The following is a 24,587-nucleotide window of genomic DNA, read 5'->3' as shown; positions in this document are numbered from 1 at the left end:
TCAGTGCGCTCCGGTTTACAAATTAGTATTGGCCTGAGGAACAAAATGCACTATAGTTTCATTCTGGGCAGCACTTGGTCCAACTTCCATACATGGATTGGCACTGTCCTTTAAACAATTTAATTGAAACTTTGCCATTGAAAACTTAACATGTTAGACTTATTTGTGTAGTATTCGACTTGAACCGTTTAATTCAAATTTAAGGATAATTCATAAAAAACTAAAATTTTCGTCACCTTCGTGGCATCACCTTCGTGGTGTTTTATACACGAAGGTGATTTTAGGCCAAGAAAGTGATTTCTTGCTTTGGTTTATTTTAAAATATAGTGACTGGTGTTCATGTTTTTATAATATTTTAATAACTAATAAATTATACGTGGTGCCTAAGTAGAGTTCAGTACATCAATAAAAAATAAGGGCCTCGTATTTTTGTTGACTGTATGTATGTCTGTATATGTGACTGTGTATCTGTTTGTAAGATAAATTTATTCTGAAGTTTGAATTAAAAGTTGTACAAGAAAAATACGAGGCCCTCTGGCCTAAATAAAAAATATATTTTTGTTGAGGGACTGATAATCAGTTAGAGTTCTTTTTTATTGAGGTACTGATAATCCGTTTTTTGCTTCTTTAGCATTTCAGAATGCCACCAGTGTCACCCTTAAAACCAATTGCGTAGAATCTTGTAACTTAGTAGGTGACGTAATCGGTAAAATTTTACCTTGTATTTAAGTAGGTACCTATTTATATTATGTTATTGCTATTTATCTATGAAAATAAGACAAAATACATGTTTTATAAACACTTAAGAGTCATTTACAGTAGTAAAGTTTGAAAAAATTATTTCTGTGAAGTACAGAATCACTTTCGTGGCATCAAAAAATTCAAAACTTTGAAGCTTCCAAACGAGACTCACTATTTGACTGATTTACTGAGAATACAATCTTCACATCAAGCGCTACAATTTTTGTTTACAAAAAGTTGAAATAAGTTAGGAATAAAATTCGCCACGAAGGTGACGATGAGAACCGTGGCGATGAGAAGTACCCACCACCCGACATTAGCTTGCAAAAAATAGGAGGAAAGTTTAAGTTTTCAATTTGAATATGAGACCGAAAATAGAACCTTGCATGAGTCCCATAAGTTAAAGCCATAATATTATTGACATTCGGATTCAAAAGTTTCAAAATTCAAAAACGTATTGTGAATTTCTCTAAAAACAAAAAAATAAAGTTCATTTGATTTAAATATTTAAATTTCACCGAAGGTAATATCAGATCTAGTCAAGCTAGATACGTACGTGGGTAAAAGTTAAGAATAAAGGAAAGAAAAGATACACAACTTACCTCTGAGCCACGATTTGGTGAACGGTCAGATGTTGTGCTCCATCATCCACTCCGCTCAGTCGGCATTCCTGCTCGGCCAGTGACGGGAAAGTACCACTTTCGCTGTTTGAGCATTCGTCGTTTTTATCTAAAATAACATTTATGTATTTACATTAAAGTTCAAATTCAATATTATCAGCAAAGTCCAAGTTTTAAAAATGCGGAAGATTGGTATTATCAAACTATTTTAGAATACAAGAAAGATAAACCAGTATACCCAGTGAAATAGAAAATAGGTTTTTGTTATTCAGAATCCAAAGTGCTTAAATAAAATAAGAAAAAATGCTTTATTTCAAGAACTAAAACAAGGGAAAAAGCGGGTTATGTAAGCGTATCAACGACGTCCAGACTATGTGATGGTAGACTCCAGATAAAAATTGCAAAATAATGATTTTGGAATGGCCAATTAGTAACTACAATGTATTAGCGTTACGCGCACGATTGAATTTAGCCTTTAGGTTCCTCTTTGGTAAAACATAGAGCCGAAAAATTTTCCAGAATTTGTATCCTCTTGTATTGTTGGAACTTTAAACCTGAAACCTGTGTCATTCTGGACCTAAATGACCAAAAAAATATACGTTAACGAAAGTTTTCGATGCCATTCTGGTTAGCTTGTTACTTTTATAATTATCTGAACCGGGAATTGTAAATAAGCTGCTATATTTCACCAAGGGTTCCTCAGTGCAACCAAAATTTTAGTGAAGCCGAATGGTGTGCCCTGCAGGGTACATCGTTACTGACTTATGAACTCCCAACTGGAGTCAACGGTCCATGTCTGGTCTGCCTTGCCTGTGGGGGGCTTCGCTGTGACGCGGGGTGGTTGAACTGGCTTCATCTTCGGCTTGCTTCGGAGCGAGACTAGGTTGTCGACAGATGACGATGTGTTGGGTGATGATGCTGGAAATGGAAACGAATAAAGATACATATTTTCAAATTAATGTGCATAAAGTGTGTATGCAAGACGAGACAAGAGTGTGTAAGGTCACACCAAGCAAAATGCTTGCGTTCACTTTTAGACACCCTTTTTACATAACTCAAAGAAATCTAGTAATGAGTCATTTTGACTGCTCTGATTTCGCACAAACAAAAGTAGGCTAATCTAAGTCATAAAAATTAAAATTGCTCGAAACTTACGAGAAAGTTCTTCTATGCTGTGCATGTCTCGAAGAGGATAGTAAGGATGGTTTTGAGGAGGTTCCGAGTATCGCTGAGAGAGGTTCATTCCTACTCTTATTAGCTTCCGACGCTGAACTTGAGGCAAGCCGGCCTAAAAATAGAAACAGAACAATATTTATAGTTCATAAGAAACAATAGTTTTTTGAACTGTTTATCATTGTTTTAATATCACTTACTTCTTTAAGAGCATCAACTGGATCAGCATAAAAGGGACTACCAGTGTTATCCTTATCGGAATCATCAAGAATTGGTTCTTTTATACAGTCATCTTCCAATTTGATTGTTTCCATACTTTCAGTATTATAATTTTCTCTATTCTTGAAAGTAGCTTCAATTTCTTCAGTAAGTTTCTTATTCATGTTTAGTGCGATGTTAAGCTTATCCGGTCTCTTTGGCACAACGTCTCCCTTACTGTTTGTGGTGGCGATCAATTCATTAGAACCATTAAAACTCTTCATCAAAGAACTATCTGATAAGTTTTTCTTTTCGTTCAAACTTTCTGTAGAATTCAGAATGTGAATATTTTCCTTTTCTAAGATTGATTGAGTGCTTTTTGCGTTGGTCATTTTTGCTGTAATAATAAATTTATTAGTGTCAATAATTCAGTAAATAAAAATACTATGTTTGAATTAATGTGTCAACTTACGTAAGGTGTCTGGAAGTAAATCAGGTTTCTTGCTTTTCATAAGACCGTTATTTATATTGTTATCATTGTCAGGCTTTAGGGGCTTGAATGTAGAACAGTTATTGCTTTCTGGTCCCCAAATATCTTCATAATCAGATACTTTATCCATTAACGAGCTTCTGTAATACACACCTGGAGATTCAAGGATGTCTGATTCCTAGAAAACGAAAAGATTAATTTAATTAAAGCTGTTATACGGTTATTATTACAATAAAGAAATATAAAAAAAATGAACTCCGTATAGAATTTCCATAAATATCAACGTGCTGTTAGTGTAAATCATCAAACAAAATAAATAAACGACACAATTTTACATTCATAAAAGTACATACAAGTTCATTCCCCTACCTGATAATGTCTGGACTCCTTTCGCTGGGAGTGTCTACTCCTCCTTGATCTACCAGATGGTGTAGTACTTGTCGTATTTGTGTTGGGAGACATCACTTTTTCCCTATCTTTACAAGTCATAGGAGATACGATAGACTGATTAGAAGTAGGAGAGAAAACATTTTTACCCGATACAGGAGAACTTCTAGAGACAGGTGAGAAGATTTCACTCTTATTAGTTTGACTTATTGGAGAGAAAACACCACTTTTTGAGGAAATAGTGTCATTCGAAACTGGTGAATTAATCTGGCTGGTGGGCGAAAATATGCCACTGGTTACGGAATTCGTTCCATTTGGAGATACAAGTTGATTAGCAGCGAAGCTCGTGCTAGAAGACTTAGTGAAACTATTCGCTATCGGATCGACGGAGTCTGAAGTGTTTTGGGATTGTTCTACTGGCGATCCGGGATCGGTGGTGTTTTGTTCAGTCATTTGCCTTTTGAAGCTCCCGTGCAAACTAGCTGTCATTGCATTGATGCACTCCCCCTCTGGTGACATTCGGTGCATCATGTTCTATACAGGAATAGAATAAGCCTCAGTCAGTACAATGTTTATCACACAAGAAATTAATGCGTTGAAAGGTTAGAGACAAATACGAGCACATTCTAAATACTTAGTCATGCAGATGAGCATTCTTGATGCATATAAGTCTATCGATCCTCACCTGGGCTTCTCCGTCAGGCTCAGCAAAAGGTTTGCCCGCATCCAACAAGTTGAATACGGCGTCAGCGTTACTGTTATTGTTGATGGCATTAGACGCAAGCGTTAGTTGTAGCCGATCACTTTGTATGCTCTCGTTTATTTGGTGGTTGTGAATTTGGGTGTTATTGACACAGAAGGTGACAGTTGTTGTGACTGTAATGTTTCCATTCTGTGCCTTGTTAATTGGGCTGAAAGCGACTTCGGATTTTGGGGATAAGGATGCTTTGGAGAACGGTGGTTTGGCCCACCGCGGCGGCGGGGGAGGGGGTGTGGTTTTGACGTTGTTCAAGGTGGGTGAGTGTTGGGTGTTTGCTGTAGGAAATGTATGCGGTTGGGTTATGTGAGCCTGAAAACAGGTGAAGCGTTTAATAACAATTAAAATAAACAACACCGATAAAGCTGTAGCTGTTGATTGAGATTCAAACTTACGGTGCTCGACATAAGGTTGAGGGTATTTGGTGGGGTTGGTCGGGGTGCTCTGACAAATGCACTGTTCGGTTTCGCAGGCGGAGACGGAGGCGTCCTTCCCTTGAACGTGCTAAGGTTCTGGTTTTGTTTCGGTGGGGAACCTGGTGGGTCGATAGGCGACATTTTTAGCACAACATTTTTATCTTTTTCTGGACTAAGTATTTCTCTAGAGTTTGTTCCTGAGCCTAAAAACATGACGACGTGACGGTTAAATAAGTATTTTGTTTTTAACTAACAAGAGTATAATACTTAATAGGCGTATACTCACTTGCATTGAAGCTACTAAGACTAGATCCAGTATCAGATGGAGTGATAGCCATTGGCACCACTCCGTTAGCCAACTGGCATGGCGAGAGAAGGTTGGTGGGGTTATTCTTGGGATTGGCCATGGGATAGCCCCAGAACTCTTGCCCCAAAAGCGTTAAAGAACTGAGTTGGTGCCGACTCTTTGCTTCACGAAGAGCTCGGGGTAACTGGAGTTGCACTGGTAATTCATCACTGGAAGCGAGAAAAAAAAGACATGATAAAGATTACTATGAGAATTTATTTTCTTGTGTACCTACTTATAAATCAGAGATCGGTTTTTGAATTAGGTTTTTAAGTTAGGTTTTCAAAGTGTTATGTTTTTGAATAGTTAGGCTTTCGAATAGTTAGGTTGGGTTTCACCATCTTACTTTAACTTTGAAAAATGTCAAAAATCTGTCAAACTCCATACAAAACATTTATAGTTACGGTCAAAGTTAGGTGGTGCAACTCAGCATTAGATTTTCAAAGAGTTAGGTTTTCGCAGAGTTAGGTTTTCGAATAATTAGGTTTTCTAATGGTTGGGTTTTCGAATAGTTACATTTTCGAATAGTTAGGTTTTCGAAAAGTTAGGTTTTGACGAGTTAGATTTTTGAAGAGTTTGGTTTTATAAGTAAGGTTTTCGAATAGTTAGGTTTACGAATGGTTAGGTTTACGAGAACTGTTTCAAAAACTTACCAACACTGGCAGTAATGAGCGATAAGCTCCGGGATGTTGTCAAAGCGGTTGTGCGAGGTCTCCAGGCCGATGCGGCCTCCCGAGGCCTGGATCAAGTAGTGCTCGATGTAGGGCCCCTTGTCGGCGGGCAGGCGGACGCTGATCGCCATTGTGTCGGGCTGGCTCGATTGGCGGACGACGAAGTTCTGGAAAATTGGGAAGATTTTTTTGAGTAAGCAACTGGTGATGCCCTCAATATAAACGAAATCACAACAATCAAATGGTACGGTAGCATATACATACATTATAGTATGATCGAAGGGACAAACTTAGCCTTCAATAATAAGGTTTTATTGGCACTTAAGCTGGAGGTCCTCGCTACATGGCTGTTGTAGCAGTAAAAGCGATATGTGGATATTATAAATCCTTCAAATAATATGATTTTTATAAGCAGTTTTAAAATAAGTAGACGCTTACCCCTTCTTCTTTTCCCTGCAGAAGATGGAACGCGCCAGCCCTCTGGATGCCAGGCAGGAACCACACAGGGTGCGTCCTGATGAGGCGCTCCAAGAGGCCGATGTCGCATGGCGGCTGCTCCTCCGACCCTGACCCTGAGGAGTCCACGGAGGAGCAGTCGCCGCGGGCGCCTTCACCGTCCGATGATAGGCTCTCTCGGCTCTGAAAAGAAGATACATTTAATATTTAATGGGGGTATTTTATTTTTAGATCAATTATACTCCTTTAGATGAGACCAAATGACCAGACGATGGTGATGATTGTGTATTTTAAAAAGCTAAGCAAATACTGAATGAACATCGCAAGGATGTTATTAACAGGTCAAGATCAAATATTTTTGTGGAGATAGGACTCGGTTGCTTGCATCTGGATTATTCGCTAGAGGATCTCCCAAGTTTAAATGCGTCAAGATTATCTTTAAAATACTTTATTATCAAAATACTTAAGTCTACAATCAGTGTGTTACCCCTGCATGGAACTGAAACGTGTCCTCTAACTAAAGGCCTTACGGGGGAGCTCAAAGTTACTCTTCTACTACTACCCCTTCAAATCCCAATATTAATAATCAATATAAAAATCCTCCAAAGCCCAAACTTCTGGCAATATTGCTGGCATATCACCGCAGCACTTCAAACAGAAAGAAAACCTTTGTTCAGAAGTTGGGACGATATTACGAATACCGCAGCCGCTCAAAGGGAGGCGGTGCAATTTCATACAGCCCCATGTTACAATACAGTACAGGCAAAATCGGTAGTCTTATTTTCCTACCGTTTTAACTACAAGCTATCTAAAGAGAGATAGGCTCTCAAAAACTTCTACGTTCTTCAGCGTAGTACTTATTATTATTCTGTGGTTCCTGCGATCAGTCCTACGCTACGCGTCTAAGCACTTTCCACGACCTTCAACTGATGATGAGGGCGGTTCATCTTAAGAAAAATAGCGTGAGATCGTCAAGAATTATAATTGTTAAGCAATTTCTGCGGATATGTGGAAAATGTCATCATCATCATCATACTTCAACTCGTAGAACGTCCCCTGACGGTTTAGGCCTCCCGCAATGATTCCAAAGTTCCAGAATGACCGGTTGGTAGCGGCCTGCATCCAGTGCCTTTCTGCTTCCTTTAAGAAGTCGTCAGTCCACCTTGTGGGTGGACGTACGCTGTGCTTTCCGGTATGTGGCTTCCACTCCAGAACCAAAGTAACCCCATTGGAAATTAATGTAGTTTAAGGAAAAAAAGGAGATTACTGTCTCTACATTTATTGTGCCCATTTATTCCTACTTTAGTTGCGTTGTTTATGTAAAAGTTATTCCAGTGTTTGTGTCCTTTCGGGATATCTTTGGGATAAGGTAGCAATCTTGGTCCCTTGCGATTTTTTATGAATTTGAATGACCATAGGACTTTTGCGGACAGATATTGGATAATATTTTTGCTTGAATTAATATTTTTTTTTATATTCGCCAATGTTCCTGAGTATCTCTTTTTTTAACTTCGATAATTTTTTAGTTTAGCTATGATCTATTTTATGTACCTTGGATTAAAGTGCTTGTTAGTGCTTGTATGGAATTATCAATTTTTATTCTAACGCTCTCATCTCTAGGGTTCTAATTAGCGCTGATGTCGTGTTTCTCATTATTTAATTGTCCTATAAGTAAGTCGAAAGATAAAACATTACAGGCTAATTAAAATATATCTCTCTTCTCTACTGACCAAAATGTGGACTTTCCTTATTAATTTGCTCTACCCACAAATTAAAATAACAAAGTTATAACGAAAAAAAGAAGTTAAATAATAACAATCTGTCATAACCAAACAAGCAAAAACCGCAATCGCAGCTCCACCCCAGCTAATAAAGGACAACCGCGCTTTAATTAATTAAGACATAATCCCTGCAACTGCACTGCATGGTTAGGGATGTCGATGAAACGTGTCGATACTGTCGAAAGTTCAGAGTAAGGGTTTTTCAAACTATTTGACAGTTTTTTTCGTAAATACTTTCATTGATGGCTTAATCTATATACAACGTGTCCCAAAATTCAAGGATAAGCCGGCGCCGCAGGGTGGACATAGTCATGACTACTTTAGGAAAAATATGNAGTATACAAAATTTCAGCTCAATTGGTTGAGGAGAACTGGTTTTAAATTTAATTGCAAGATTTATCCCATACTAATTAACAAGCGAAGTGCTTGTAAAAATGGTACGCATATATCTTTTTTGCGACTAGTTTTCTTAGAGTATTATACCATTTTGGAATCTTGGATAGTTGCGTCAACTTTATAAAAAACTTGCCGCAGTAGTGTTCATACTGTTTTTTTACAAAACGACGGGTCAAAGTGGAGTGAAAGTAAAAATCGTTCAAAATTTTAAGGAAATATCATATTTTGATTAACTTTTGTGTAAAAACTGCAAGGATTCTGAGGGTTTTAAGAATTGAAGTGGACAGCAGCACTACTTAAGTTGCCGATACAAACAAAAAAACAGAAGTATTTAAAAAATTATGGTCGTGGTAATGTAAAATATCATAAGGGGTGTCAATTTTCGACGAATTTCATAATTTATTGTGTTACTTAAAAAATAATTGAGATAGATTTTTTTTCATATTTTTCCTAAAGTAGTCATGACTATGTCCACCCTGCGGCGCCGGCTTATCCTTGAATTTTGGGACACGTTGTATATAAAAGAAAGTCGTGTTAGTTACTTCGCTTATAACTCAAGAACGGCTGAACCGATTTAGCTGAAAATTGTCAGGGAGGTAGTTTAGAGCCAGGAGAAGGACATAGGATACTTTTTATCCCGTTCGAAATTTAAAAAAAAGTCTGCTTATTTATTGCCATTAAGGCGGAACAAAGTTCGCCGGGTCAGCTAGTTCTTAATAATGCTTTTACCCCCGGTTTCTAATTTGAGACTTCTTAATCTTGAGCAACTGTTTGTGCAACACTCATCTTCCGACGCGATCACACGCGATCAGCCGGCGTGCAGCGATGGCGATCAGACTTAAATGCATTGATCGCCATCGTACCTTAAATGTATGAATTTTCAGTTAAAACGGATGTGACTAGGTTGATATATGACATTAAACAAAAGCTCTCACCTTAAAACAAAATATAGAATGAATATTTTTTTGCAATTAAATTTTTATCGATAACTCTAGGGAGCATCACTACATGTTACATTCAGATTTAAACTGCGCATTTGTGTCCATTACTTCTAATTATGTAGGGCTTTTATTAATGCTTTGGGTTTACATGGAACTGCATTGTTGAGCCCAGCATTTATTTGTGTTTGCGGAACAAATACCGATGTTTTAATGCATGTTCCTCTATTATTAGCAGTCCATGTGGGTTTTACAGGATAAAAGATACTTTTTTGTGTTTTAAATGTGTATTTTATACGCTTTTTTTTTACACCGATAAGGATATTTAAAGAATTATGGCGACTAAAAAAAACAAAATATTTTATCGATATGAGACATATTGAAACGTCCGTGAGCTTGTCTATTGGGGGTCATTGGTCACAATATTTGAAAATTTAAAAAAAGTTCTTATTGCAATAGGCGTCGTGGTAAAAAAAAGTTCTTATTGCAATAGGCGTCGCGGTAAAAAAAAGTTCTTATTGCAATATTCATTTTTATGATACGTATAACTCAGTCAATGCCTGAGGTATGGAACTGGCATGGGAGGGTATTTTTTGGATACGTCAAATGTCAGCGAGACTTCAGATTTGTATGCTATGTCACGTCACAATTATGTCAAAATCACCTCTCCCGTGCCCCTCTCATACCTCAGGCACTGACTAAGTTAAGCTAGATCTATAGTACTTTGTGTAATAAGAGTACGATCTGGGAATTCCCATTGTATTAGTAAAAGACACTTCTTTTAACTAATAGATAAATTTTAATATCCAGCCATATTCTCAACCCAGACAGTCCTCCCAGTTTTTCCAACAGAAATAAAAATTTCCATAAATGAGAAAGCAGATTCTGTTTGCGGAGCAATCACTTGGAAAACTCCAAAGGCGAACCAACATGGAGTTAATTTTTACCATTAAAACCGATGCAATTCGCTCGCAGAACTCGTGGTAGCTGACAAGAGTAATTGGTAGAAGACACAGCTAAAATAGAACAGCTTTACATTGGTAAAAGTTCAAGATAGAGACTGCAAAAGTTGTTGTAACTATAGGTACTGGTCGTTCAGTGTCAGTGTGTTTTTTTTACATTTACTCGTAAATTTTTTTTTGCTTCTATAGAAGCAAAAACTAAAAAACTTAGTGTGGGTAAAATATTAAAGGTACGGTTGTATAAAGATAGCAAGTAGGTACATTCAAAATTAAACTAGCTCAGTAATTCTACACTCGCGAGCAAAAGTATGGAATCACTTACATGAAGTTGTTTCCACGCGAACTTGTGTACTAACGAATTTGTTAGTAACAAAAAAAGTGGCACCATTTTAAAGATTAAACTTTTATCTTTAAATTGATACCAAATTCATTTAAATCACACCAGTATTTAAAAAGATATCCCGGCTGATGTGAAGAAGTAACGAAAAAGACATGTATGAACTGTTTGATACGTCGCGAGTTGCGGCCTATTTACCCCCTATAAAAGCACGCGTTTTTAGATTTTTGCTTTCACACGTTGATTCATACACATCTCCGCTTCTTTTGACACTTTACCTGGGATTCTACACCTTCAGAAGCAGCACAAATCGTTGCACTATTGCAAGAAAGGCTCAGCCAGCGGGCTGTCGCACGTCAGCGCCACATAAGCCAGTCCTGGGTTTCGAAAGTTTCAAGACGCTTTCGGGAGACTAGTGGCTTTATCCCGAGACCAAGTTCTGAACAGCGCCGGTGCACATCGCAGAGGGAAGACCGTTTTTTCATGTCAACCTCTCTATGAAATCGTCATTTGACTGGAATCGATGTCCATCAAGAGCTCAGAAATGTTCGTAAGATAGCTGTTAGCGAGTGGACAGTTCGTCTAAGATATAAGCAATAGAATTTAACTCCAAAAAGGCCTGCCACAGGCTCGAAACTGACGGCAGGTCACCGATAAGCACGCTTTTAATTTGCTCGTACACAACTCGATGTTAAGTCGAGCAAGCCACCCCCATAAGCCACTGTTTCAGCGAACCAGCACTGCACAAATCGCTCCCCAGGCCGCCTATAAACCCGACCTCTTCGACTGCTGCCCTGCAAACACAGTTTGCATTCATCGGAGAACAGAACTCGCCTCCATTACTCGCCTTCCCATCGAGATGTGTACGAGCAAATTGAAAGGGTGCTTATCGGTGACCTACCGTCAGTTTCGAGCCTGTGGCAGGCCTTTTTGGAGTCAAATTCTATTGCTTATATCTTAGACGAACTGTCCACTCGCTAACAGCTATCTTACGAACATTTCTGAGCTCTTGATGGACATCGATTCCAGTCAAATTACGATTTCATAGAGAGGTTGACATGAAAAAACGGTCTTCCTACTGCGATGTGCACCGGCGCTGTTCAGAACTTGGTCTCGGGATAAAGCCACTAGTCTCCCGAAAGCGTCTTGAAACTTTCGAAACCCAGGACTGTCTTATGTGGCGCTGACGTGCGTCAGCCCCCTGGCTGAGCCTTTCTTGCAATAGTGCAACGATTTGTGCTGCTTCTGAAGGTGTAGAATCCCAGGTAAAGTGTCAAAAGAAGCGGAGATGTGTATGAATCAACGTTTGAAAGCAAAAATCTAAAAACGCGTGCTTTTATAGGGGCTAAATAGGCCGCAACTCGCGACGTATCAAACAGTTCATACATGTCTTTTTCGTTACTTCTTCACATCAGCCGGGATATCTTTTTAAATACTGGTGTGATTTAAATGAATTTGGTATCAATTTAAAGATAAAAGTTTAATCTTTAAAATGGTGCCACTTTTTTGTTACTAACAAATTCGTTAGTACACAAGTTCGCGTGGAAACAACTTCATGTAAGTGATTCCATAGTTTTGCTCGCGAGTGTATATTGCGTGTAACTTTCCTTCTTTCCATTGACTGATAGAGCAGCGTCCCGATTAAAAACAGCCATGGATAGTTAACTTTTTTCAAGGATCAGTGACTTATAGATTTAATTCCTCTTAATTAACCCTCTGCAAGATACAACATTATGAAAATGTTCATTACTTTTCGACTTTATGATAACTTACTAAGTGAGGTTCTATTTATGATGGCAATATGTTTACCAGAGATATTTAAAGGGTTAAGCAGCAAGCTGTTTGTTCTACTTGTGCTTTGTAGAAAGTCGGGTTGCGCTCTAATTTGTAGATTAGATTTCTCCAAGGCAGTGGCAATCAAAAACAGAGTGGAGAGACTGGTGTACTAGGCTGGAAATGTTCTTTTGATAGCACTGAGTGGTTACCAAGAAATCTTAGATAAGTGCGAACCACTCTAGATGTTTCTGACGGCGTTTGATTTCGAATGTTTGCGCGTGGTGCGAACTCATGGCTAGTAATTAATTCTGGTGAATTTCGTTCTGTATTTTGTAAGCGCATTGTATTGTATTTTAGCATCAAACTAATAAATTGTACCTACTCTTAGCAAAATTAATAAATTAAAACACGTGTAACACTTGATTCTTACTCTATACCTACTCGTAGATGTGATTGACTGAAAAGGCAAAATTTAGAGCACATTCTAGAGATAAATTAGCTGTCTATTTCATTATTGTAAAGTAATCATTTACTTGAATTTGGAAATAATACTTATTTATTAACCCTTTCTCGTTCACTTTAAAAGTATTGTTATGGGCATAAAATATTTTCCGCAAACAAAACTTTCAAAAAGCTCTTCGCCAAACAAAACCCAATACGCAAACAAATCCTAAAAACGCAACCATAGAGAGGGTTATTGCTCCATAAATTAATCTGAGGGTGTTAAATAAACGATCTACGTAAACATTTTCCGTTTCACACAACAAAAATATAAAACCTATTTGTATTGGCATAAAGTCTAAAATAGTTCTGCGACAATCTGCAAGGGAGGCTGCCCGATGGCTATCCCTATAAATAATGAATAGGTATAGACCATTAGGGCCACGCGCTCTTAGTCTATGGTACAGATTAGTCAATTAATATCAATATACAATAGTTATGGCCGGTTGGCTACGGTATTTATTATTCAATAACTGGTCAGAATTACGAGTCTGGCACTTTGGATCGGTGTTTGTGTGGTAATAATTATTAACAGGGTTTGTGGGTCTCCTGCAATCACTGAGTCATAGACCTTTTTGTCTCTTATGATTTTTGTATCTGTGAAAAACTGTAAATGAAACCTGTTTTGAGACAAATAAATACTTTCTATTCTATTCCATTTTATTCTAATAACTATAAACTACAGCAAAAAGCTATGAAGGGCTTCACTTACGCAGATTTTGGTTTTTAAACACTATATTATGTATATTTTCATTCAGTACAAAAATACTCATTATCTCTCTCTCATACTACACAGAATATTCATCCCCTATTTTATACGATACGGATATTACGAGTATGTTCAGTTCTTTAATGCCTGAAAAGATAATTATGGCATCCTAAAACGAGAAAATGGGATTGCTTCCTAGACCCTAAGGTTTGTTTCACAAAATAACCCTCAATACTCAATATCTTAGTCATAGTTCTTGTCCTGGGTTTGGTTTAAATATTAAAATTCGACATTTAGAGCCTCAATCTGTGCTTGAAATTGAATCGAGTTTTAAACTTCGTTCTGTAATATGCACCAAAACCATTTTCAATTGATGAACCAACATGATAGTGTTTACAGATTTTGATTTAAAAGCAAAACCAAGGGAACAACCGCAAGAACATCAAGATAATCTTATGCATTTCACAGCCTTAATTCAAAGCTTTCCTTCGCTTTCCTTCAATTTACCAAGCGAATAAATTATACAAGTCGTTGTGGTTTCCGACAGAAATTAATTTAAATTACTCGTAGGTACAAGCATTTTCTAGAACAAGAATGTGGCGTTGAAATCGTTGCTCTAAATATGTACGGACATATTGTACACTAGAATAATATCATATAATTAAAATAATTTGGAATTACCTACTCATACCTAATATACTATTTTACTTAAACGCTCTATCAACCCAGGAAGTCTATGAAAATAACAGCAAGAACAATAAAAAAAAATCATAATGAAAACCATTTAACCACTTGTGCATCGTCAAATAAACAAGGAATACGCATCCGCTTGTACTCGTTTCTAAAAAATAATAGCCAGTGTTTAACTCATTAAAACAAAGGTTTAAAATTTATCGCACCAATTTGCGGGGGTATTACGTCGTCACGCGATTGTTTGCGCGCGGTGATATTTGAAATTAATTTCTCGATTGGACGCAATAATAACCGACGTATAAATTACATGCCACAATAGTCTTGGGGACCCACGTCGGCGGCAAAGGTGTTAATTTTCGTCACAATAACGGAGAACGCATTTTCGCTGAAATATGTGGATTTATGATGAAAGTTGAAATCACTTTTGGCGGGAATGTCGCGGAATGCCTTTGGAAGCGAATGACTGTGGAGTGGAGGGTGAACTTTGCGGTGTTCTTTCTTGTGTGTATAGTTAAATACTTTTAACTATACACACAAGAAAGAACACCGCCTACTCTACTGAGTAGGATACTAGAATAATTTACAGACTAGATACTGAATAAACTTGCTAGAGATAGACTTAACATTAAAAATAATTACATACACGTATACCCGTATTTTGAAACGGCAAGTTGAATTATAATATTCGGAAATATCACAGTCAGTACCTACCTATAGAATGTTACTTGAGGTTTTAAGATAGGTTTTAGTGAACACAAGTGTTTTTCCATTTATTTTTGTATAGTCTCATTAGGTCTGCTAGCTTTATAGGAGCCAGAGGTTATTGTGACAGATAAAAAAATCTTTGCCCATCTGAAAACTCCTCTGAAGTCGGAACTCCTGTATCAAAAACTCCCCTACTAATTACGTGTCTCGCAATCTGCTAAAAGCAGGGGGACATAAAAACATACAGCCACCCGACGAACTCATAACACTTCGCAACTCGGTGCTGAGTGCGAAGTGCCCACGTGGTACCGGCGCGCAAATGGTTAAAGCGTTTTAGCGAGCGGTCGAGACACCTGCGACTTTGAGAATAGGGTACGGGCTTTAGCGGTTTCAGGTAGAAGAAGACATTATTATATTACTCGTATACGGCGGTTTTTCGTGGGTTAGAAAATATATTTTTCCGAGTAACACGTGGAAGAAAATAAAACAGTGGAATATTAGCTCCGAGACTAAGTGTTGATGTAATTTAAAGTTTACTCATCCAGAATTTTATGTTTTTAGCAGAGAATTGAGTCAAACTTTTCTACCATAGAATTACGCCAGTATTCACAAACATTACTATGAGGTCTAACAGTGCGCGTGGACGCACAGGATGACACACGAATCAATCACAGAACTCTATTCAACGCTATGCGTTCGATTTGCTGTTTCACTTAAGCAAGCATCGTTTGTGAATACGGGCGTTAGTTTCTTTTTCTTAATTTCATATTATTGTCTTCAGAACCTACTCAAAGCTACTAATCTCAACTAACTCTCTGATAACTTAATATTCTTATCAACAAATCACATTTTTCTATGCCTATTTTATGTCCTCTCACCCAATCAGGGATTGCAAACAACCGCGCTAGGGATGGGATGAGTCACCGGGGGGCGAACCAATAAACCGCACTATAACGACTACATTTACGCTGTTTTGCAAAAATATAGAGAATGTCACGCAAAAATGAATTATTTAGACGACACCCTGGTTTTTCGAGTTAGTATTAACACAGACGTTACTAGAGTGGGTAAGGTACATTTCATACTAGGCGCATTATTTGTTACAGTTTTGTGGCAGACACTAGAAAATACTAGAGTACTAATATCCTTGGTTAAAGATTGAAAAGTACATGCACGTAACGACTCTATATTAAGAGGAGTTAATTAATATAATTGCAGGAAGCTCAGACAAATTATGATCACTTTTATTTTATTTTCCATTATAAGTAAAGGTGGAACCAGATGAAAGGAATTCATAGGAATTCCTTCTCCTGATAAGACCATGATTAAGATGCCCTTATTGTGTCGACACAGATTGCCAAAATTCATTAAAAAATGTGATTAATAATTACATGTTTTAAAATGAAAGTTCTTTGCTATGTTTATTTCATTTCTTTTTCATATTTCGTTCACTTCATATAAATAAAGTATCGCTTTTTCTTTCAATCACAGTAAGTCTGATTTGGTATTAGTATGTCACCTCATATTTCTAGTTTATTTTAACAACCCAAAGACCCTTATTTATATAACTAACAATCAATTTACTATTTCATGTCACATCTCGCCCAATCAGGGTCGCAAACAGTGAGTCACGAGGGACGAATCAATATCCCGTGACGATTCTGAGTTGCGATCTTGAATTAATTGGGGGGATGCTGTGGCAAATGCGGGGATCGGTTTGCTAATAATAGGGAATAGTAAAAGATAAGTTTTAGTGCTGTAAAAATTTTACAACCAAGATCTGAATGATTTAGAGTATTTGGATGAAATATTTAGTGAAAACTATAGGTTTTGATCAACTATGTTGTATCTATGCAATTTGTGTATTATTTTTTAAGCTGTTTGTTTTCCGAATACTTACAATGCAATAAAATGAAATATTCTCTACTCTTCATAAATTCTTCAGTAAAATCATTACTCAGTATTGAAATGCTGGTCACGGGTTTAAATCGTTAGCTATTTTGGTATTTTTTGGATATCATTTGAATAATAGGGTAACTTGCTTAGTCTAATGAAATAAAAAACAAATATTTAACGGCAGGCGTATTTTTAGATTAATCTAGAGGCGGAGACAAATAAGCATCAAAAACATGTAAAATAAGGTGTAATACGATGTGTTCTATTCGTAGTTCATTCAAAAGCCGAACCACCCCCGCACAATTGTCCCCACCCTCCCTGGGTCCGTTGACTTGACATCTGACTTATGCGTTTGCTATTGCCCATCATTTGAACCCCGATTGCGTTGGACCCTATTAGTAGATGTAATCAATTTAACAGATATCTGTACGTATTTGTGTACTATCTGTAGAGTTAAAATAGTTCCTGTTTTAATAATATTGGGGAAGATTTTAGTCTGTGATGGAAAGTGGTGGTAAGGACCAGGTCAGAAAATTCCGAAATATAAATTTAACCGCCTCTGTGGTCTAGTGGTAAGACCACCTGCTTCAGACGCAGAGGTCCCGGGTTGGATTACCAGTGGGGGCAGATTTTACTGTTCGGTTTAGGTGGTAGGGCTTGTTCTAAGTCCGCCTGGCTAGCTACCACCATCTTACGTAAGTCTGTCGCCATAACATCAATGTTAACAGCATTGTTGTGTTCCGGCAGTTAGAGGTAAGATAGCCAGTTCCTCCGTGGTTGTGGATTCCGGGTGAAGCTCGCTTCCACCTTCGGCCTGATCATCGCTTACCATTAGGTGAGATACAGGCCAAGAGTTTCCTCGTTGTGGATAAAAAACACTTGACATTTTCTAATTCATGAATTTTAGTTCTGAAAACCAAGACTACTTTTCAACTCATTAGAAAATAATCATGTTAACTCCATACGAATGTATCAAAGGAAGCAATAATGGGTACGAGGGTGACAAAAACACAGACGTTTTTGCATAAATTGATTGCGGGCAGACATTTTTTAATTTGCGCCCGTTAGCCCGCCCCTCGGGGTGGCGCTGGCCGGAAGCGGAAGTGGTCTGTCTGGACCAATACTCAGTAGCTACAAGTGCTAGGCTACATTGATTGTGTATTTAGAGCTATGGGCAGTGTATTTCCTAACATAATTGTGTAAAAGTTTCTATAAACAGTTTTAAAAGTTAGGTTAGTGGCGAAAATTTGAAATAATTTGTTTTTGTAGCTTCGTGACTGAAAATATTTGATGTCACAATAGCTGACCTTTTGTATGCTTATCTAAACTCAAATATACAATAACGGAAAAAAGATCTCATCTATACCCACGGAAATCAGTATGTAGGTAAATCACAAAATTAATAGGTAAGTAAGCACTTTATTCAATCAACATTTATTTAATTTATAAAAATGGGCATCAATTAATCTTAGAACTACTTGTATTAATCAATAAAAATCACCGTTCAACCAATAAGCAATAAACTGTATCGAGATTTCCACGAAAAATACAAAACATAAAATAATTGATGTTCAATCCCTGACACAAATATAAATGTTAACCCGTCAACAGCTCACAAATTAATTTCACATTACGAATTGGATGTAATCCAATTCATTATAAAGTCATTCATACAAAATTTTCATTAGCAAGCGTCGTCTTGTCATTGCCTTTTAAATACTGACAAATGGGGCTTCAGGAATTTCATTAAATATTCCCTATTGAATTTCGTTTTGCCCTGAAAGCGGTGAGTTACTACGCCATTTACAAAATCTATTCGGAACGAATGATTTGAACTTAACTCTATTCATGGCAAATTATATAAAAACCTGATCTTTTTTATTGCCATTTCATGGGTAGGTAAGGGTTGTTTTAACCAATTTTCTTCTTGAAAAAAGAAAGGGTGACAGGGTCTGTTAGGCGGAGTTTACTCAATTTTTTATTATGTTGACTAATTGTTCTTTTCTTATAGTCGTTACCAACATTGTGGATGACACGATTACAAAGTTTGCCCATAAAAAGTTTTTAGAAATAGACATTTACATGTCCTCGGGCTCAATCGTCATCGAATCCTATAAATAACTTTGATAACAGTGTAGGTAATGCAATTACAAATGGTTAATAGCATTCCTCAAAACTTTCTCCATAGAAATAACCCTTAACACCGCAAGGAATTCAAAATTGTCGCCATTATGTGCGTTAACGCATCTTGCGTTCCAAATTCAAAGTTCACATGTCGTTTAGTGACCGCAAGAGGCCGTTACTTTCACTCCGGCCTTTGAGGGTTAATCGGGGCTAGGGTTACCACAAAAACGTTTTGATGAAAAGGCTGGACATTGGCAGAAAAAAAAGCAAAATTCGTAGTAGCTATGCCAAATTAAATAAGCAGATAAACAATTCTCAAGTGATGGAAAACTCTGCCTCAAATGCAGAATATGTAGCAACCATGCTTAATTAAATGAGCAGATAAACAATTCTCAAGTGATGGAAAACTCTGCCTCAAATAAAAATAACACAAGTTACATACGTGAATCTGAAAATTGCATACGTAATTTTCAGTTTTTCATTTTTTCGTTTCGTTATCTTTCCCAATTTGCATAAACTCACAACGGAGTTTAATTTATCTGTGGAGAAATCCGTAAAAAGTCCCGCGGACGGACGGTCTCTTGTCCTGATAATTCTGGACAATTCCAGAAAGATGGTAACCCTAGGGGTGCCAGATGAGGCAGTAAGTGCTGCGTAATGAATACTACGCGTTAACCCTACGCTACAGGGTCTGAATGGCCAGTTTAATGGCGGTTATAATTACGGATGCACCTAATTTGGTCTTACAATTATTCCATTAGAACAGGTAAAACGAGTGTTAATTAAAATAATTGATTATATATTGCGAAAAAATGAAAAGGCCTGAGGGTGTCTCAATAGGCTGGATCCTTTAGGCCTTCGGGAAAGGCAAAATAGATGGTAGATCATTATCGTTATTTCTTTGAATAATCTAAAATAAACTCACGTTAATATAACATCAATCGTTTCAGTGTACTGATAAACTAAAAAGTATATTACAACAAAGCAGGGTCTCCCACTTTTTCATAGAGCTTTTCCGAGCAGAGTGTTGCAGAGCACTTATTTAAATCCTTAGTATTATTGTAAAATTATTTCAAAATAAAAAATAAACTCAAGAGATACATAAAGCTTCGTCCCACGCACCTCCCTCACCTTTGAATTTTGAGCTAAAAACAAGGTAGTATATACCTACAGTATTTTGTGAGTATTTTGTTTATGTTTCATTACTAATATTAGACCCACCCTTTTGGATGAAATCGCTTTGATCATACTCTTTAATTAAGTTTACCTTAAAAGTGAAGGTATTAACTTGACGCCAAAGGGACAAATAAGTTGGAGTTAAGATTAGAGTCATAGCAGTTTCTCAATTTATTTTGTCAAATTACTTTTTGTGAACTATGCTAAAATTTCAAGTATTTTCAGGTAAGTTAATTTATTTTTTTGATAGCTGATAAAGTTAATAATATTATGTATTTTTTATGATGTTCTTTATTTTTACGCTTACCTCTGACCCAAATTATTGACTAAAGCAGTGAGGTAGGGTTAAATTTTATTTAACATCTTATAAAAATTATCAGTCTTTCAAATTGAACACTTATGTTGGAAAATGAAATGAAATCATTTTCATGAAATGAAATTTTTTATTTAGCGACACAAAACAAATCTAGAAAATTATAACAAATATAAAGTAGGTAATGTGCGTGTCACCGAAACGGTCTACTCAGCATTATGTCGATGTGTCGTAAGGAACACCACGACCCTGGTCTTCCGTGGATACACGAGGGCAAGAGGCACTACATAATCTAACAAAGTACGTATTTATTTATTTATTGAGGTATACCAACAACAACGTATTTCTATGTCACAGAAATGAATGAAATCCCCAACTTATTTAGATTGAACCCCTGAACCATTGACTAAAACACCTTCCGCTTGTCGCGTACGTGTTTCCCAACAAACGTGAATCCAAAACAAAACCGCTGCACGTCAGGGGTCCGACGGCCTCAAGTATTCACAAAGCTGCCTCAATTGACTGTGAAGTAACACCTGAGGGTACACCCATCTCATCACCTCACGCCATTTTCAACTGTGTCACAATAGCCTAAGAACTACAATAACACTTGTCTGTACAGGTCACCACAGCTCAAGTTACGCAGTTTGAAACTCTATAGGGTTGAAATAAGGTTGATGCGAATTCTTGGAGTAAAGTGCTTGCGGTGTTTTGAGTGCGAGAACGTGTTGTGAGCGCGAATGTTGTCAAAAGTAGAAACATATGGCTTTTAGTGTGAACAATTTGTGGATGCATTAAAGGTGTGGGAATATGCCAAGTTGGTCCAACAGTTTTGGCTATTATGTGTAATAATATATGACGAAGTATCTTTGAATGGAGACCGCTTTTTGGATAGCGAAATGTAGAGCATGCTCTAGCAATAGTGACGACATAAATATTACCTACTTCTAATGTACTGTCTGTTTCATGTTACTTAAATTAAGTTGATGAATAGATGGGGATTGGGCTCGGTTGTGCGCAATAAGTGAGGTAAACAAACATATTATCTGTAGACGAATGTGCGAATTGGACTTCGAATTGTTTCAGAATACTTTTCCTATAGTTAATGATGCTATGGTGATAATAGTATTTCATGATTTCAGACATGTTTAAAAATGCATGTCCAGTAAGACGAGATAAAATTATTTTCTCGGAGCTAAAATGATCCGAAAACTGGACACGTGCAAAGTCTGAACCAAAACATGATAAAACTTGAAACGTGATTTAAATCCTTATCCACCCTAGAAAAGCAATTCACTGAACATTTCCCGAGCCGGAGATGGCAATAAGTCTATAAAATCGAAGTTTTATTGATAATATGAAGGCGAATACTATTTTTGATCTATAAATTTTAACTTTGTGAAACTTCACAAAATGATTGTTTTGATTTGTTACTCCTAGTAAAATTATAAAAAATACTAGCACAGTTTACACTAAAATACTGTTCAGCTTTCTGTCAGTCTTTTCATTATGATTTGTGTACTTTGGTCGTGCTTGCCTGTGAGTTGGCAATATATGGCGATTAAATTAATATTCTATAATTTTAAATTAAACATTTCCTTTACAATGTTTGCTCAAAAGCTCTATAACTTTATTATTTGTAAACTCGCATCATTTTTACCCGACTTAAAGCGGTTAAAAATCTCACATCCAAGACGTTTCAAATGCTCCACATGATCGAACCAATATCGCGTTAAGAGCGCAACCATTCACGGTGGCAAATCTAATCTTCAGTGGAATTGGAAAATATTGCTCTTGTAGCGTTACTTTAGGATACACATTCAAATGGTAATGCGATGAGGGCGCAGAAATGTGCACACTTGTCGTGGGCCTTAATAGAAGTGAATGAGGTTCAATTTTCAACAAAAATGTGCATTATGCTGCTGTACAGGCTACAGATGGTAAATGTTACTGATGCATTTATGAAATCATTTGTTAAGGTTACTGATTTTTATTTGTTGGCTTAGATTCGATTTTTGATATCCCTTAAAGATTTGAAAGATTGAAAAATGGCCTTGGTTTCATAGGTCATTATTCTATGAGGGTTTCATAGGGCATTTTCTATCTAATATTGACACAACAGACCATGCTTCAGTTCAAAAAATTTTCAATGTTTTTCATCTAAAATATTGGGTGCTATCGTAAGTAAGTAAAGATAGGTGGTTTGGTACTCTTTTACGCAAAAACTACTCAATAAGTTTCACAAAAGCTTTTATCAATATAAAAGTCTGTATTATAATCTGTGTTTGATCTAGTATAAGCCAGTAAAATAATGTTCTTTATATCGCTGAATCATTTTCACCTGACACGTTAATACTATGTTACAGAATAGTGTTTCCTGCATACGAGCATGCTTATTACATTACGTTGCGACTTATATAAATGGTAGCGGAAACATGGATATTAGAACGGAGCAAAATGAGGGTATTCGATACTATATTTCATTATAACGACATTCGCTTCCCGCAATACAATCCGACATGCAAATGCGTCCGCGGGTAGTCTGCGAAACTAAAAACTGCATTTCAAACTCGTGTTGTGTTGTCGACATGTCGATAGTTGAGTATCGATAAAACTTTGTTTCAACTCTCCTCACAACTTTGGTAGATTTTTTTGAAAGCTTAATCACCTGAAGGAGTAAATAGACCAGTTTGAAAAGCAATAGACGATTTGTGCTCATAGACAGTTATGAATATGAAATGAATTATGGACTTTAGAAACTCTAATTTTATTGATTCATCTATTTTTTCTATTTTTTGAAGTTATCAAGAGTGAGCCACTGAGGACTTATTTCTTTTTATCTTCTTAAACGGTAGTAATATGGCACGGATCATGATAGCAGCTGAAATTGTATTTATCAAAATTAAAATTGTGATGACATTAGAGGATTATCAATATTAACCAACCCCTATCTCAACACTGCAAAACTCGAAAGCCCCACGTAATTTGTGCAACTAAAGCACTAGTCTATTCCACGGTTATAAACAATATTTTACGAAACCGCCATCACCCGGTGCTGTATTTTGGAAAGTTTATTGGACGCTTCATTAGACAGAGTTCTCTAGTTTGGACAGTCGTAACTTTGGATAGTAACTTTGCTGTCGGACCATAAAGGATTGGTAGAAGTTTGGTAGTGGACTCAACTGTTTATTGTTCACTTGTTTTTGTTTTGCTGAAGTTAGTATATAAAACAAAACCGCTGTAAAGTTAAATAACAATCGGGAGCAGTATTTGGAGTACTAAAACATAACTTAAACTGACTTGGCGTTTTATTTTTATTTTATAACATTTCATCATCTGGCGAGACATCTTCAATAAATCAAAATGTTTATTTTCTCATTAACATTTCAAACATACGAGTAGTAGTTGAATTCTCGTAAAAATAGAGTAAGGACATCAACGCATAGTACATCCGTACCTACTAAAAAGATAATGTTACATTTTTATAAAGTGGGCCCACGGTTTTTATGACTAGTTCCCAAAAAATTTGCTTGAACCCATGTTTGCTGGCATGCCTAAAGTAATCTAGTCTTTATTCCAGGGATGTTATGGATATCCGTAACCGTAACCGAAACTTTCGGATATCCAAAATAAAAAAATATCCGAAACCGTAACCGAATCAAAAGTTTCGGATAGTTTCGGATGTAGTCAGTTTAAATTGTTTTTTGTATAGCATTATATTATGTAAAGGCATAACAGCCTGATTTATCTTTTTTATAATGCCATCTACGAGTAGTATATTTATTTGCTTTTTATTCGATGTACCTAAAGTGTGCGTCCATGAATGAACCCTGTTGGACAACTATTGCTAATTGCATTCTAATAAAGCACATAATAATATCCGTAACCGAAACTTTCGGATATCCGAAATAAAAAAATATCCGTAACCGTATCCATAACCGAAACTACATATTTTATTCACACTTTATTAAGAAGGGATGTTATGTACACAGCTAGACGTAGATTCAAGCCTATTCAAGGAACAC

General features: G+C 36.8%; 1 protein-coding gene across 8 annotated transcripts in view; it reads right to left on the bottom strand.

The window, feature by feature from the left end:
* spri (Src homology 2 domain-containing protein sprint) overlaps positions 1–24,587 on the bottom strand; it is a 167,036-nt gene that overhangs the window by 17,267 nt on the left and 125,182 nt on the right. For 4 of the 8 annotated variants that reach the window (XM_028313928.1, XM_028313929.1, XM_028313933.1 and 1 more), the window contains exons 5-15: positions 6,238–6,438; positions 5,782–5,966; positions 5,069–5,298; positions 4,762–4,985; positions 4,295–4,678; positions 3,592–4,143; positions 3,205–3,400; positions 2,735–3,129; positions 2,517–2,649; positions 2,124–2,279; positions 1,344–1,470 (exon numbers count right to left, since the gene is read on the bottom strand). In XM_028313928.1, coding sequence (XP_028169729.1) covers positions 1,344–1,470; positions 2,124–2,279; positions 2,517–2,649; positions 2,735–3,129; positions 3,205–3,400; positions 3,592–4,143; positions 4,295–4,678; positions 4,762–4,985; positions 5,069–5,298; positions 5,782–5,966; positions 6,238–6,438 — 2,783 coding nt within the window. The remainder of the gene's footprint in view (positions 1–1,343; positions 1,471–2,123; positions 2,280–2,516; positions 2,650–2,734; positions 3,130–3,204; positions 3,401–3,591; positions 4,144–4,294; positions 4,679–4,761; positions 4,986–5,068; positions 5,299–5,781; positions 5,967–6,237; positions 6,439–24,587) is intronic. The other 4 variants (XM_028313931.1, XM_028313932.1, XM_028313936.1 and 1 more) reach the window with 4 other exon arrangements.

The sequence above is a fragment of the Ostrinia furnacalis genome, unplaced genomic scaffold, assembly GCF_004193835.3.
Source record: "Ostrinia furnacalis isolate ACB-3 unplaced genomic scaffold, ASM419383v2 OfSCF4444, whole genome shotgun sequence".
In the NCBI taxonomy this organism is placed as follows: domain Eukaryota; kingdom Metazoa; phylum Arthropoda; class Insecta; order Lepidoptera; family Crambidae; genus Ostrinia; species Ostrinia furnacalis.
The sequence above is the reverse complement of the archived record's forward strand: the minus strand, read 5'-3'. Positions and strand labels throughout refer to the sequence as shown.